Source organism: Molothrus ater, chromosome 6 (assembly GCF_012460135.2).
Source record: "Molothrus ater isolate BHLD 08-10-18 breed brown headed cowbird chromosome 6, BPBGC_Mater_1.1, whole genome shotgun sequence".
NCBI classification, from domain to species: Eukaryota; Metazoa; Chordata; class Aves; order Passeriformes; family Icteridae; genus Molothrus; species Molothrus ater.
In genome coordinates, this window is record NC_050483.2 from 35,527,442 (window position 1) to 35,543,616 (window position 16,175).

Here is a 16,175-nt window from a genome sequence, read left to right on the forward strand (position 1 = left end):
GGCCCGCCCCCGGCCCGGGGCTCGCCACGTGTCGCGGCGGCTGCGCAGGCGGCGGCGGGGCGGGGCGGCGCGGCCGGGCCGGCGGCGCGGGAAGATGGCGGCCGGGATCCGGGAGAAGCAGACAGGTGAGCGCCCGCCCGCGGTCCCGGCGCTCGGGCGGGGGAGCGGGCCGGCCGCACGCCGCCGCCGCGCCCGCCTCTGGCCCCGCGGGGCGGGCTGCGGGCGCCGCCGCGCCTCCGCCGCGGATTCGCGCCCTCTCACCCGGCTTGGGTCTCCCGGCAACGGGGTGGCGGCCCCTCTGCCGCCTTCTCCTCGCCTCTGCGGCGGCGGGCCCGGGGCGGCGGGGCTCCGGACCCTCGGGCCGCAGTTCTCGCTGAGGGACCCCGGCCCCGCTTGGGCCCCAGGCCCCGGGGACGTGGTCATAGGTGCCGCCGAGGTGTGGAAGGCGCTCCCGGGGCGGGACTTGGCCGGGCCCGGGCCGTGAGTGGTGCCTTCTCCCGCGGCCGTGGGAGCGAGTGCACCCTCCGTTTCGGTTTCTTTCTACCCGTGGGAAAGATCGACGGGAATCAGTGTTTAATGGTGCAAAACTAAAGTTATTGTTGTCATGTTCTTGTAAGACAATACAGGGGCATCCATGTCTGTACTGACCCTCAAGAAGTTGGGAATACGATAATAACAACTGAACTAATTGCATGAGGATTTCTGTGAGTAAAGGGTTTGTTAGTTCAGTCCCTTCTTAGACATTGCTGAGAGTCCTTAATTGATTCTTCTCTGCCTTGGTGATGCTGCTTTGTAAAGCCTTGGACATACTCTCCTAAAGCAAGGGAATGTCAGCTCCTTAGTCCTCTACTTCCCTTGTTTGCCAAAGTTGCAGTCAGTAGTTAAGCTGTAATCATGACACTTTCTCCTTGACAGCTGCAGTATCTTTGGTGGTATAGAGGATTCTGGATGCATTTGGTTAGCATGAAATGTTTCAAATCATCTGCCTAAAAATCTCAGTCACAGTCTCTGTGGACATTAAATATTTTACTAGTATGCTTAATTTTTTGGTACCAGTCTACTTTTTTGTAATCTCATTCCTCTGCCATCTACCATTGATAGTGCTATTTGATGTTCTTCTGAAGTCTTTGCTTATCTTCTCTTTGCTATCTTTCTAATAAAGCCTATTTTCTTTGAGCTTATATTCTGTACAGCTTTATTCTTTTCTGTTCTGTTTCACTGTGTTCATAGGGTGGTGTGGGTTGAAAGGGACCTTGAAGATCATTTCATTCTAACTCCTGTCTGCCATGGCCAGGAACACCTTTCACTAGGTTGCTTAAAGCCCCATCCAGCCTGGCCTTGAACACTTCCAGGTATGGAGTATCCACAGCCTCTCTGTACAACCAGTTCCAGAGCCTCACAACCCTCATAGGGAAGAATTTTTGCTTTATAGCTCATCTAAACCTACTGTCTCCATTTAAGGCCATTCCCCCTTGTCCTGTCACTACATGCTGTTGTGAAAAGTCCCTCTCCAGGATTCTTCTAACTCCATTTAGTGCTGGAAGGCACTATAAGTTCTCCCTGGAGCTTTCTCTTCTCCAGGCTGAACAAACCCAACTCTCTCAGCCTTTCCTCATAGGAGAGGTACTCCAGCCCTCTGATCATCCTGGTGTTCCTCCCTGGACTTAATCCAACAGGTTCAAGTTCTTCTGATGTTGGGCCCAGATGTGGGCACAGTACTCCAGGTGGGATCTCACCAGAGGAAAACAGAGGGGCAGAATCCCTCTCTCATCCTGCTGGCCATGCTGCTTTAGATGCAGCCCAGAGTACAGCTGGCTTTCTGGGCTGCAAGTACACATTGCCAGGTCATGTCAAGCTTCTCATGCACCAACACCCCCAAGTCCTCCTCAAGGTTGCTCTAAATCTGTTCTCTGTCCCTGCCTATATTTGTGCTGCAGGAGCTTGCACTTGGCCTTGCTGAACTTCCTGAAGTTTACACAGGCCCATCTCTCAAGCCTGTCAAGGTGTCTCTGGATGGCGTCCTTTCTCTCCATCTTATTGAGGAGGAATTTCTTCATGGAAAGGGTTAAACATTGGAAAGAACTGCCCAGGGAGGTGGTAGAGCCACCATCCCTGGAGGTGTTCAGCTGGATATGGCACTTGGTGCTATGGTCTGGTTGACAAGGTGGTGATCAGTCAAAAGTTGAACTCACTGATCCTGGAGGTCTTTTCCAGCCTGAATGATTCTGTGATTTTGTGACCATACACAGCTTGATGTCATTGGCAAACTTGCTGCAGGTGCATTCACTCCCACTGTCCATGTCACCAGTTGTTGCTTGATTATTTCAGTCAGCCTTTACAACTGAATCCATGATGTCTTCTGTTAAGGTGATCTTTTCCAAGGAGCTAGATTCAACAACTAAAATGTACTCAGAAAAAAGTTTCTTATCATTTAGTTATGGTCTTACTATGTATGTTCACCATCTGTTGTGACCTTTATCCTGGTTCATAACCAGGATTGGTTTCATAACAAAAGCATATCATTGTGCAAGCACAGTAAAAACCTGATCCTTGCCCCAGAGAACATTCAACATTCATGTAAATGAAATGACAATATGAATACAGGAAAGGAACTCGGGCACTTGCTGAATGTTGACGTGATTGTCACAGCACGTTACTAGTTTGATTACTCTTTCTTGGCAGAGAGCTTATGCTAAGTTTTACTTTAGATGTTAAACTTTGCAATGCAGCTGCTTCAGTTCCAGTCGTACCAAAGCACATAACCATACAGCTTTATATAAAATTGCTCATATGGCTAAAGATGTCACCAGCAGCGAGGGGCCAAAGAACCCAGGAGCATCCTGTAATCAATTTTCAGAGCTGCTTCATGCTGCTTAAAAAAGAAAAGAAAAAAGTATGAAGCAAGTTGAAGGCTGGAGCCCATCAAGAGTCAGCACTCAATGCTAGCTTGGATTTTCCCACATTTGTGTTTCACTTCTAGTAGTGTCGTTTGAAAGGGCAGTTCACAGGAGGAAGCAGAGCATCAGAAACACTGCCTGGCCAGGGAGAGATGATACAAGAAAAGCCAAAGTTCTACTGAGGTTGAGCTGTGCAGCATGTATCTTGAGAAAGGAGAGGTGCTTCTGCTGCAACATTAGTAGCAAAAACGTAATTAAGAAAAGAGGCTGGATCTTTGCTAAATGAAGCTGCTCATTTAATGGTGATAGACACAGGGCTGAGGTAACCAGGGCTGCCTTTGCCTCAGTCTTCACCTACAAATGCTTCCAGGCCTTAGTGTCACTTTGGAGTCAATCACTGAGCGAATCCTGTTGGAAAATACTTCTCATCACATGACGGAAAATGCATGCATGAATTTATGTATGGTAGATCATACTTGACCAGCCTAATTGCCTTCAGTGATAAAACGACTGGGTTTGTAGGCAACAGGATAGGAGTATTTAATTTACCTTGACTTCAGCAAAGCTTTTGACACCATGGTGTTGTATCCAAGTTAGGATGTCGTGGACTAGATGGATGAACCACTAACTACATTAAAAAAACTGGTTGGATGGTCAGGCTCAGAGGGTTTGTAATTATTCAGACATAATTACCTAGAGGCTGGTAACAACTAGAGCACTGCATGAGTGTGTTCTGTGACCTCTCCTGTTTAAAATGTCTATCAGTCACCTGGAGGGCATGTCAGAGTGTACTCTGATTAAGTGTGCAGGTGACACCAAACTAGGGGAATCTCTTCTGCTTGAGGGATGAGCTGCCATTTGGAGGCACCTAGATGGGCAAGAGGAATAGCCAGCAGAGATCTCATGAAATTTAACGATGACAAATTCCTGCCCTTCTAAAGGAAGAACCCCTTGCACATACAGGCAACAGTGTGGGAGGTTGCCAGACTGGAGAGCAGCTCTGCACAAAAGACCTGCAGGGGGTTCCCAGTGGACCATCAGCTGGAGGGAGTCAGCAGGGACTACTACCAGGTGGTCAGAGGCTCTGGTGAGGCTCTAGCACTAAGGCTTGTTCTGCATGGATTTTTTCTCCAGGTGGCTTCAGGGTGGACCTTACAGCAGCTCCCCAATACCTATGGGCAGCACTGAGAAGGAACCAGGCCCCTTTGTAGTGGTGTATGGCAGTAGGGTGAAGCACAACAGGCATAAATTGCATAACATAACCAAGATGTTCAAACTGGATGTAAGGAAAAGCTTTTTCTCCACAAGGACAGTCAGTGCCACAGGTTGCACAATGTGGTTGTGGCATCTTCCATCTTCCATGGAGAGCTGGTTGCATAAAGCTGTGAGCAGCCTGGCCTAGCCTCAGAGCTGAGCCTCCTTAGGCAGGAGATTGGACTGGAGGTCTTCCAAGGTCCTCTCCAGCCTGACGTCTTGTGATGCTGTAGATCCCAGGAACTGCACTATGTTCATTCAGCCAGAATCAGAAGTTAATTGTTTCTACTGCTCTCCATTTATGAGCTAAGTGGTATCCATCACTCTAATTTCTGCAAGTTTTTCCTCTTTTCAAAACTCTGTGCTGATTTTGTTAGGAGTCATAAGAGAATCGGCACTATAGCACAAATAGTCTTTTGCTGCTAGTCAAAGATGGAAGAGCAGCACACGCTGTGTTGTTTAATCAGATAAATGAGGAAGGATTCATTACATAATAGATTTATAAATTAGAGGTAGGTAGAACAATCTGCTTTGGTTTGTATGTGGAATGGAAAGTTAAATTAAAGTTCATTCATCTTTCAGAGTTTTCCTGCTACAAACTAAGGGTATTTTTGTATCTTAAGCCAGCAGTTTCTTCATATGAGTTCTCAAAATCTTTCAAACTGTGTATTGATTTTAGTTAGGCATAAAGGTATTTTTTGTTTGGTATGTACGGTGTTGTTCCTGTGGGGTAGGAAAAGCAGATCAGGGAATAAAGTAAACTAGTTCCCACTGGACAGAAAGCACCTTCAAGAAGATACTGGAATTAGTTTTAAGGCAAACCTTGTTAGAATACAGCCTGTATAACTAAGGAGAATAAATGTTTTAGAACTTGCTTCTTTGCCTTTTGCTGTCTCCTCTGGAGTCCATAAATTCTAGCAGATGTTAGCCACTTGTCAGTCAGAGCTGCATAAAAATAATGAAAATGTGACTTGTATTTATATTTTGCAATGGTTTTCCTTTCAAATGGTTTTCCTTTAAAATGTATAACAAAATCCTGCTAAAGTCTTTAAGTCACTGTTGTTGAAGTGCAAAGAGAGTAAAGCATTCTTTGGCTTTATTTTCCAGTGGCTTTGAAACGTATGCTGAACTTCAATGTTCCTCCAGTTAAAAACAGCACAGGAGAACCAGTATGGAAGGTAAGAACTTTTGGAACTGGAACATGAGAATTTTATGGTGTCAGAAAAGTTCAGATTTGCAGATTTTAACTAAATCAAGTTCATTTTTCTTGTGTTATTAACTTGTACAAAATATTTTTTCCTATATTGTAAATACACAGAATTAAGTATCAGAACTGCTGAAAAAATACCAGAGTCAGAAAAAAGCCCATACAAATGGAAGAACTATTGATAGCTTGAAGAATCTGAGCTCAGGATAGCTTTATTACCTTTAAAATGTAACTTGTAAGTCATGAGGATTTTTTGCTGCTGCAGAGCATATATTCTGTCTCTTCATCCCTTGTCTGTTTTCACTAATTCCTGTTTTCTCTTCTGATTTTCCTCTTGTTTTCTCCCAAATGCAGTCAGGAAAACTCTGCACATACAATAACAAACTTCAAACAGCAAACTCTTGTTTGACAAGACACTTTTCAGGAGATGGAAGTGATGGTTCTTTTTCCCCCTTTATCACTGAGTTTCCCTTGGTTTTCCTTTTATATTTTATTTATTTGTAAGCACAAATGGAAGTCCATGACAAATTAATGATTTGTTGTAAATTGGTAGATGTTTAGATGTTGAAGCACTTTTGAAGTTAGGATAGTAGTTCCCTAAATCTGAATTCCTGTATCCACTGTATTCTGTGGTATCCACTTTTTACAGCACTTTATAAGATGATGTGTATCTGTTTCAGGTTCTCATTTATGACAGATTTGGCCAAGATATCATCTCACCTTTGCTGTCAGTGAAAGAGCTGAGGGATATGGGGATCACTTTGCATCTGTAAGTTCTTTTTAAAATTGGGAATTCTTTTGTAAAAAGAACATTATTTAATATTCCCCAAAATAATTAACAAATCAGTGAAAAATCATTGAATAAATAACTGCTAGAATAAAAATTATAAACTTATTAGATTTGTTCCTAAAATCAGATGCCATTATGCAGAATGAGGGAGTGATCGTTCCAAACAATGTTCTTGCTCAAAACAGGAGGCCCTTGTTCAAAAATAAAAGTTATTATTTTGGTATTTGTCTCTACAAATCCTTTTGCAATCACATATGTTACAATTGTATTGGCACAACCTGTTTCATGGGACTGTGTATGTTCTTTGCTTGTCTTTTTACACATAGATTTTACTTGTCTGCTGTCAAACATATAAAACCTTTAGGTATGATTTTAAGAGATTTCTCCATGTCTTTTTCCCCAGATTCCATTTACCTACTCCATTGTCATTCCTTAGCTGTGGTAATAGTCATGAAGAAACTTTGAACATAACGTGTATTTTTTTCCAAGTTTGTTAACTTTTGCTAAGTGAAGGCTAGAAATGGAAACAGTTTAACCTGCTTACACATCAGCAGAAACATGACAAAAACATGTAAGCACTTTGTCTTCAAGCAGGAAAGGCAAGTTTAATAGAATTAAATATAGTGGTTTTTTACCACAGCAGCAGTTCACATATGAACTTTGTGGATGCAGTATTTTAGCTTTCTCTGAATGGATAATCTGCTTTTGAACATTTGCATAGCCTTTTCTCAAGCTTTGAATAAACTTTGAACGCATCTATTAATATATTCAGTCAAAAAATACACAAATATGATTTCTTTTCTTGCTAAAACTCTTGCTAAATATAGAAGGAAATTGTAGGAAATTTCATTTGTCTGTACCAATAAATAATTCCTTTAACTTTTTTAATTTTATACATATCAGAGAAAAAACAGAGAAGATGTCTTTTTTCTTCCTGTCAGGCTTTTGCATTCAGATCGGGATGCTATTCCAGATGTCCCAGCTGTTTACTTTGTAATGCCAACAGAAGAAAATATTGACAGAATGTGCCAGGTAACTTGCATCTGTAATGTTTGAAAAGAGCCCACACAACAATGTGTGTGAAGTAATCCTGTACTCACCAGAACGTGACTGTAACTACTAGCACAAATTTGTCAGAAAAATATTATTATGCAAAACTTAAATTTCCCAGCAAGTAGAAAGGTAAACATGTCTCGTGTGTTTCAGAGAGAGTTTGGGGAGTGGAAAGACAAGAGGCAGTGGGTACAAATATTCCATTAAACATTAGAAAAAGCTAGTTTAATGAGGGTGGCCAAACACTGGAACAGATTGCCTGGAGAGTTTGTGGAGTCTCCATCCTTGAAAAGGTTCAAAACCTGACTGGACGCTATCCTGAGCCACCTGCACCATTTGATACTGCTTTGAGTGGGAAGATTGGATTAGGCTAATCTCAATTTTTCACATTTCTGGTAAGGAGATGGATGGAAGGTTGACATTTTTGCCAAAATAAGAAGAGCAAAGGATATTTTTGATCAGCAGTAATTGCTGCCTTTTGGCTTAAATGTCATTTCCTGGTTTTTTGCAGTTCTGTGGTGGGTTGTTTATATCTGGATATGTAATCAAAATGTCGTGTATGAACAGGCAGCTAAGCACTTCTGAAGGTTTAGTTTGATTGTGGATAACTGTAACATTACATAGTAAAAGTATGATTTCTTCTTTTAATTACTCAGAAATCTGTTAGTACTTATTCAGAAAGTTTTCCTTTCTTTCAGGATCTTCGAAATCAGCTTTATGAGTCTTACTATTTAAACTTCATTTCTGCCATTTCAAGAAGTAAACTGGAAGATATTGCAAATGCTGCTATAGGTGCTAATGCAGTAACTCAAGTGGCTAAGGTAAGAAAGTCCCCCAGTCCCTAATATTAGCACCATTAAAGCTATAAGACTGCATTCTTATTTTCAGGCATACTGGGGAGAAAAACAGAACCTACAGTCATCCCAATAATGCAGCTTAGTACATACTTCAGCTGTCAAAAGTCAAAGTGTTATAAGACTTTTGGGCTAAATGATAGGAGGGGAAATACAGTGGTTTCAGAGGATTCTTGATCACAACAGCTGAATGAGTCCTTTCAGTGCATATATGTTTCTGTATTATCTCCAAAATAAACAAAAAGAGCAGCAGGAGTGCAGTTCTCATTTGAAATAATATTTCATATATACACAGTTTTACTGGGTACTCTCCTGTACCTTTATGATTTAAAGCATGTAGATTTACTTTTATTTTTGTCGAATGGCTACACCAAAACCTTTAAATTACTAAGTAATACACTTAAATACACTCACTTTTTCTCACTCCAGTTAGTACTACTGGCATGAGAGAAAGAACCCATTGTGAAATAAAATGAACACTACTAGTATTGTTTAAGCCTTACGTCATCAGCAGCAGGAAATTAGTACAGCACTGTAAACTAACTTTCTTAAATCTGTTTTTCTGTTGTGATGTCTCATTAATAGTTTATGCTATAGAGGAGTTTAATTTTTTTCCTGAATGCACATGGTGTTACAGAAAAGTTAAAATTCATGAGCTGTAATGTCTTATTGTTCAGATATTGCCCTCTTTCTTCTCTCCTGCCTGAGAGCTCAGTGCTGATAATGTTGTAGTCCTTCATATTCATAAAAAGTGAACCTATAATATTGAAATGTCCTCCAGATGTGTTTTTTCAGTGACTGGCTGCTGAAACTTTGTGCACAGAAACAGTTGAAGCTGGACAGTTCTGGCATTTTCCAGTGCTCTAATATTTTGGGTTAATCACTCAACCCTTACACTTTTTAATTCAGGCTTTTTAGTTCATAAATTATATCTTGCATTTATTTCTTTTTAATAGATACTTCTGTAAAATGTAGCAGTAAATCACATACAAGTTTTTTTATGCTTCACTCTGGATTATTCTGACCATTATTCCTTGCTTTCTAGGTATTCGATCAGTATCTTAATTTTATTACTTTAGAAGATGATATGTTTGTATTGTGTAACCAAAACAAAGAACTTGTTTCATACCGTGGTAAGTAGAATTTATATAAAAATTATACAGGAATGTCTGAGGTTGAAATTTACTTTTGAAGTTGTAGCTAATAACCAGCAATTACCTTATTTTGCTTTGATCTGCTCAAAATTCAGGATAATCTGTTAGATATGTAAAATCATGAAAGAAACAGTTCTTAGATGTTCATTTCAGCATCTTTTACTACATGGCGATTGTGATACTGAAAAATAAATACAAAGTGAAACTATGGTATGGACATTTATGGAAAATAACAAATTTTCTGCAACAAATTTTTTATGCAACAATTTTTATGTAACAAATAACATTGGAAAAATTACATATTGTTTTCACATATGGATAGTCACTGTCGGTGGGAAAGTGCATTCTAGACAATAAGCAAAACTGATTGCTTCTGCAAGCATTTCAGCTTCTTCATAAAGTTTCAGAGTTGCAAGTGAAGTCAGCCTCCTGGAACTGTTTTTATTTTTTCTCAAGACTTCTTCTGGTTTGGAACCTAGCAGGAAAAGCAAGTGGCTGCCCTAGATCAGTTGCCTTGGTGCTATGGCAGCTCAAATCAATATACACACTAGTTGTCATAATTGTCCACATGATTTTCCTTCCTCCCTTGTGCTGATGTTATGTACACCTCTGACCCATTCAGTGTGCTAAATGTAGAGAACCACCACTCCACCTCTCCTGCCCCTTACTCTGGGGCCAGCTGTAACTCGCAGATGATCTACTCATAGATGTTACAGGGTATGTTGTGTGGCTGCTTCTGCTGTAGTTTTACTCTTCTCTCTTTTTACATCAGGACCACCAATTTCAGAGCTGCAGCGTGTGTTTAATTGACTCATTCCTTCTAAAATACCAACTCATTTGTGTGGATGTACAAATGCAGTGAAGGGGAAGAAGCAGAAGTCAAGATAGTCCTATTTTTGCAGCAGCTCCTCATTGCTTTAATGTAGCTACAAAGTCACACAGCTAATTCTGGTGCCTGAAATACTCCTTAGTGACCAGATAGAGATGAGATGTCTCTGTATGTCTAATATTTAGCAGTGAGATTTTTCTGCTTTCTTGCCCAATATCTGAAGTCAGTACCTTTTCTTTAAAACTGGATCCATAATAACTGAGATGTGTGTCACACACTGGGTGTCTCACACTAGGGATTGATTCCATTGGCAGAATGAAGGGATTTTTGTTTGAAAAGCAGATCTAATTTTTTCACTAAAACCTGATGTTGAAGAGTTTTAATACTAATTGTTTTGTGATGTGTTCCTATGTATATAAAGATACTTAATTGACTTGTCATCAGATTCCTTATGCTAACAAGGAATTTGAATTAAAATGACTGAAAATGTTTTACACCCATCAGTTTCTATCTGGCTTGTTTTCCTGTCTTAGGCTGCTGAAATTTGCCAGCATGTTTAAACCAATGTAGAAGTGGCTGTTTCCAAAAGCTCAGGAACAGAAATCTGATCCCCCACAGAGAGTGATGAGTTTTCCATTAGAGCTTGGTAGCTGATCTGTCTCGTTGTGTGAGTTCTAGATCTGACATGGACAGGCAGTAGGAGTGCAGAGGTGAGGAAGAGTGGGCTTTTTTGCCTGTGGAGAGTATCCCTAACAGGAGACTGCCAGTTTATAGTCTACAAAGGTCAGTGTAATCTGAGGGTACTTAAAGATGGCTGCTATTCTTGCCAGCAGCACTGCTGTGTGTGGTCACACACAGTTCATCTGTGTTAGTTCATCTTAGTTCATCTGAAGGGATGAACTAAGAGCAAATATCACAAAACAGGTTAATTTTCAGTTTCCTGATTCCTTGGCTGTGTGACTGCTTTTACAGAGAGGTAATGTCAGGACAAATAAGCAATATAAAATCCTTCAATTATGTGAAAGACTTTCCTACACAGAAAAGGAAATACATTCTTTCTGTTTAGTAATGGACAGGAAGTGATGAGTTTAAATGCATCAAGAATGTTCTTGATCAGATGTTAGGAGCACTTTCTAACTTTAAAAATAATTAAATATTAGATTACCTGTAAATATTATGGTATATTTGTGACTGGGAAGCTCTTTGAATTGGTTTAGATACAGAAATTAACTCATCTTTGGAAAGGAGGACCAGCTAGTTAATCCCTCAGGCTCCCTCTGATTCTGTTTTCCTAAGATAGTGTATAAGGAAGAGTAAATGAGTAATATTGGTATAAAGCTGGTATTTGAGACATCCTGTTTCATGCTATTTGAGTGCTTCTTTACCATCCTTTACAATTTGGTTGAATTTTGTAGTACAGCAGGAAAATGTAGGAGACCTATACTTACTTTTCTGTAGTTGATGCATTCCCCATAAGCTTGTTAGAGTGGAGAGAGAAAAACTTATAGAAAACATGGCAGAACATTTTACCTAAAGATTCTTAATGAAGTTTCTCAAAGGTTGATCTAAGGAGCAGGAATATTAAGTATCTGTGTTGGTTGCTATGGTACAAGAAAAGGAATGTGCTGATAAAATGTTCATGGTAGACAAAATTAGAAGGCACTGACAGTGAGCCAATTACTGGAACATCAGAAATGAGTACTTTAAACATATTAACAGGATGGGAAATAAATTTTAAAATTGGAAAAGTTAAGAGAGTAAAAATGAGGTTTTTTCTTTCCTGTAAAGTGGGAGACCATTAGTTGGCGATAACTACAGAATGATAGCCCCAGTGAATTTCTTCAAAGCTTTGTCATTATAGAAAAATACAGATATGGGGAATGGTCTGCTTTTCTTGGTGCTGATATATCAGAAACTTGAAACTTCTATTGCTGTTGTCAGCCTAGTCAGAACTTTAGCTTACTAAGGGTAGTTGCTGAAATATAATCCATGTCTCTAAAGTTCTTACAGGAGAAAAGATGGGGGGAAAAAAGCACCTTTAAAGTTATAGAATGGTTATGGCTGTCCATGCATAAATTTAGGATGGGAGGCTTATTAATATTTAGAGCTTTGAAATTCATTTTTGAAGAAAGAGGATAAGACAGGTAATTATGTGAGAAATTTTTAAAGGTAATGTAAAACAAACAAGGATAGGATTTATGGCATGAATCCTAGCTAGTGCTTGACTTGAGATCTGTGATAAGATTTGGTTTGATGTTTCCTGTTGGCTATTTTATTCTTGTCAGGGTTAGTTACTTAAGAGAAATGTTGCTGCATGTCTTCTGTTTTGACGTAAATGTGGGAAGGAAATCTCTCTTATCTGTCAAGTACAATGTTTTATAACTTGGGAATTACCCCTAATTTAGAGACTGATGATGAATTTAGGAGAAACAAAAGGAATCTCCATACAAGAGGTGGGATTTAGAAATTTTAAATATAGATAACTGCATTCTATAATTATTTTATACAGGTACTTCTTGAGGATTTTCTTCCTGAAAAATGTTAGCCAAGAGGATGGCCATTTCTCTTGTATAACATGTTTCTTAGTAGGTTTTTGTTGATGCAATAATAACGATCCAAAAGATATGTGTGCAGTGAGAGAGACTCAGAAATTATTGTATAGTGTTTGACCTTCTACAGTAACCAATAATTTTGCCAGTTTTTTTCTCAGAAAAAAAAGGGAGTGGAAACTAACAGGTGTGGTCAGAGGGGCATTTCAGGATGTAATCTCTTCTGCAACAAAAGCTGTTGACTACTAACAGCCATCAGATAAGGAGATGATTGCTCTCTCACTATTAAAATGGCGTAAATTTATTTAACCCTATTCTCTTTTCCACACTGTTTTAGCCATTAACCGACCAGATATAACAGACACAGAAATGGAAACTATAATGGACACTATTGTTGATAGTCTCTTCTGTTTTTTTGTTACCCTTGGTAAGTTTCCAAATTCTAGCATATTTTCCATATTCAGTGAGATAACTAGAAGTCTGGTGACTTCATATAGAAAATCAAAAGCAGAATTATATCTGTGATGAAAATCTCAATAATTCACCGGTGGGATAATGATCTTGCTCAAATATCACTGCTTTCTATCACTCAAATATCTTGCTTTATATCACTGCAAAGTACAATAAAGGTTGGCCTTCATGGGAGATGAGTCTCAGTCTTCAGTACCAATGGGAGGAGAATACTGAAATGCAAAGGTTTGGATGCACGGTTCTAACAAAATCCTAGTCTGCAATGAATAATAGTGCTTTGAGTTTGGATTTGTCATTCTCAAAAAAAAAAACCAATCCCTTAAACACCATGGAATTAGAAGAAAATATTCCTCGCACAAACCCTGCAAAGATCTAAGTGAAGTAACTGCCTAAAGAATAGGAAGATGAATTCCATTTACTTATTTTATTGTGAGTTTCCTTGACGCTTAGCTGATACAGTTTTCATAGTGATGACATTTAACTTAAGTTGTAACTGAAATTGGTCCATCTGAGATAGCTTTCCTACAAGGGGAGCTGGGGATTGCCATGGGGCAGTCTCTTCAAGAGAGATTCCCTTGGACCTATTCAGTTCTTTCAAGTGTTAGTATGATACAAATTAATGTCTTTTCCTCAGTCACTTAAAATCTGTGGTTTTGGAATTTTCATATTTGTATAGGTAAGTGAGAAACTGTAGCTAAATGTTTTGAAACCTGGAAGCCAATGGAAAATGTGCTTTTGAAAACAGCATTACCATAGATAGATAGTCCTGACATAGCAGTGAGAAGTAATAGATACATTGTGGTGGTATAATACTTACTATTGTGTTCAAGGGACTTCTGATCTTCTGAAAATAACTTCTAATGCATCTGCATGAGATAGTTTGTCCCCTCCAACAGTGGCTGAGCTTTCTTTCTAATATATACTCTATTTCTCATAAACTGTTATATGGGGTATTCACTTCTGTAAAACTTTATTTAATATTTCTATATAGTATTTTTCAATTCATAGATAAAGACTGCAAGAGAAAAGTTTCATGTAAGTTTGTATTTAATCTCAGAATGTTAGTTAAAGTTGTTTATAAAAAGTAATGTAATAAAGAATCTGAAAATGGCAATGCATGTAGAAGTCAATGTATCTTTTATTAGGCGCTATACCTATAATCAGATGCTCAAGAGGAACTGCAGCTGAAATGGTGGCAGTGGTAAGAACTGTTTTTCTAAACACCTATCATTGCTTTACAACTTTCCAAACATCACTTTCACTTTTCTCTGTACTAGACAGAGATCGTGTGTCATTGTATCCTTCTCCTTGTGAAGGAAGTAAAACTGGAAAAGAGATACATTCACTTTCCTTTCTGATTTCAGTTCCACAGAACTTCTGTAGAAACTGTAGTGTTAGGGAATCAGATAATGGGAAACTTAAATATAAATAATTATTCCTAATCTAGAGTTTATCAAGATCTTCTAATAAGCGTTATAATTAAGCTGCATCTACAACTTAAAAAGTGGCTGTTGGACCTGTGTTCCTCTGTGTGTATCAGTAAGAAATGTTTATCTATCTTACTGGGAAACCCTGCAAGTACAAGACATTTTTAGTATAGCAAATTAAGCTGACATTGAACTTGATCATCAAATAGGAATGGAATGACCAAACTAAATCACAATTAACAACCTCTACAGAACTGTCTTCATTAGGAGTCACTGGGGTTCATTTCTTCCATCTTCTTCACATTTTCTTTGTCAGTGAAATGGTAGTACTGATTAAAGCATGCAGTGTGCATGCACTCATATTGAGGATAATCTCACTTTTATAAAACAATTGTGTGGTAGTGTCTGCCAGCCCAATTTGCTACTTCTGCTGTGGTTCCCTCTTGATGCTTCCTACTGGTATTTTTTACTTGCATGTTTAGGGAATGGGTGCTAATTGGGATGAGATTAGTAGACATAAAGGAAACATCTTCAGTGTAGTCCTGGACATAGATAGAAATGCTGGAGGGACAAAATAGATGTATGATTTCTTTATTTCCCATGTACACTGGACCTAGTCTTCCTGCATTTAAGACTTCCATAAGCTACAAAAACAGCACAATAAATCTTTTAATGTTGATCGTGTAAAGAGGTTAGGAAATCATTGGTTTGTTAAAAGTGTTTTTTTTTTTTTTCCCCCATCCTCAGAAACTGGATAAGAAGCTCAGAGAGAATCTAAGAGATGCCAGAAACAGTCTTTTTACAGGTGACACACTCGGAGCTGGCCAGTTCAGGTATCGTGTTAGTCATTTTATTTTTCGTATTTCAGTTGTCTGGGTAAATCACCACTGTACTGAAAACTGTATTTACAAAGATTTGGTTCAAATTCTATATTAATAGAATTTACATACTTTCAAGGGAGTTTTGCAATCCCACAGCATAACCCATTTAAAAACTCTATAACTATTGGCTCTAGCACAGTAAGTCAGAAGTTATGTTATGAACCAGTTAATTTTGTTCAGCCTCTAAACCCAGCAGGAGCCAAACTTCTGTAAATACACTCTGTTTACAGGGCTATGAAATGCAGTTGGATGTCTGAACATAGCTCTGAAGTCCTCAAAAAGAAAGACAGACCCATCTTCTTGCTTGTGAACACTACTACCAGTTTAGTTACATTAAAAGCAAGTGTTTCCCAGCTGATCCCTGTCTTGATCAGAGGACACTGCTTGAGGACTACCACCTGGATAATTAAGGTCTGTTAAGTCATGACCATTTGAGTCCTTTGTGGATGCTCGTGAGCATCTGATAATGTGTTCTCAGCAGCATCCCTGTACACTGTCGCCCCCAGACAGGTGAATACTCCACAGGCTGCCTTAGGAAGGTGTGTTATGAGAGCCTATCCTGTTCATGAAAAGGAGGAGATGTATTGGCAAGACCATAGCTGAAGGAAACTTACAATCTGCTAACTGGGTATAAAACAGTCATCATACTTTTATCTCAAATTAAAATCAAGGCTGGGATAAAAGGCACAAAAACATCGACATTGGCAAAAGGAATGAGCTTGAAAGGAGAGAGAATAGTTGTGAAATACCAGTTTCTTCATTTTCATGGGAACTGCATTGTAAGCACTGCTTTTCCTTCAGAGGCATGG

At 39.3% G+C, this 16,175-nt stretch overlaps 1 protein-coding gene across 1 annotated transcript in view; it reads left to right on the forward strand.

The window, feature by feature from the left end:
* Nucleotides 1-78: 78 nt before the first annotated feature.
* SCFD1 (sec1 family domain containing 1) overlaps nt 79-16,175 on the forward strand; it is a 48,462-nt gene continuing 32,365 nt past the window's right edge. Inside the window, exons 1-9 of the mRNA XM_036383942.2 lie at nt 79-125; nt 5,259-5,329; nt 6,039-6,127; nt 7,090-7,180; nt 7,900-8,022; nt 9,101-9,188; nt 12,925-13,014; nt 14,204-14,259; nt 15,233-15,318. Of these exons, the coding sequence (XP_036239835.1) occupies nt 95-125; nt 5,259-5,329; nt 6,039-6,127; nt 7,090-7,180; nt 7,900-8,022; nt 9,101-9,188; nt 12,925-13,014; nt 14,204-14,259; nt 15,233-15,318 (725 nt within the window). The 5' untranslated portion in view covers nt 79-94. The remainder of the gene's footprint in view (nt 126-5,258; nt 5,330-6,038; nt 6,128-7,089; nt 7,181-7,899; nt 8,023-9,100; nt 9,189-12,924; nt 13,015-14,203; nt 14,260-15,232; nt 15,319-16,175) is intronic.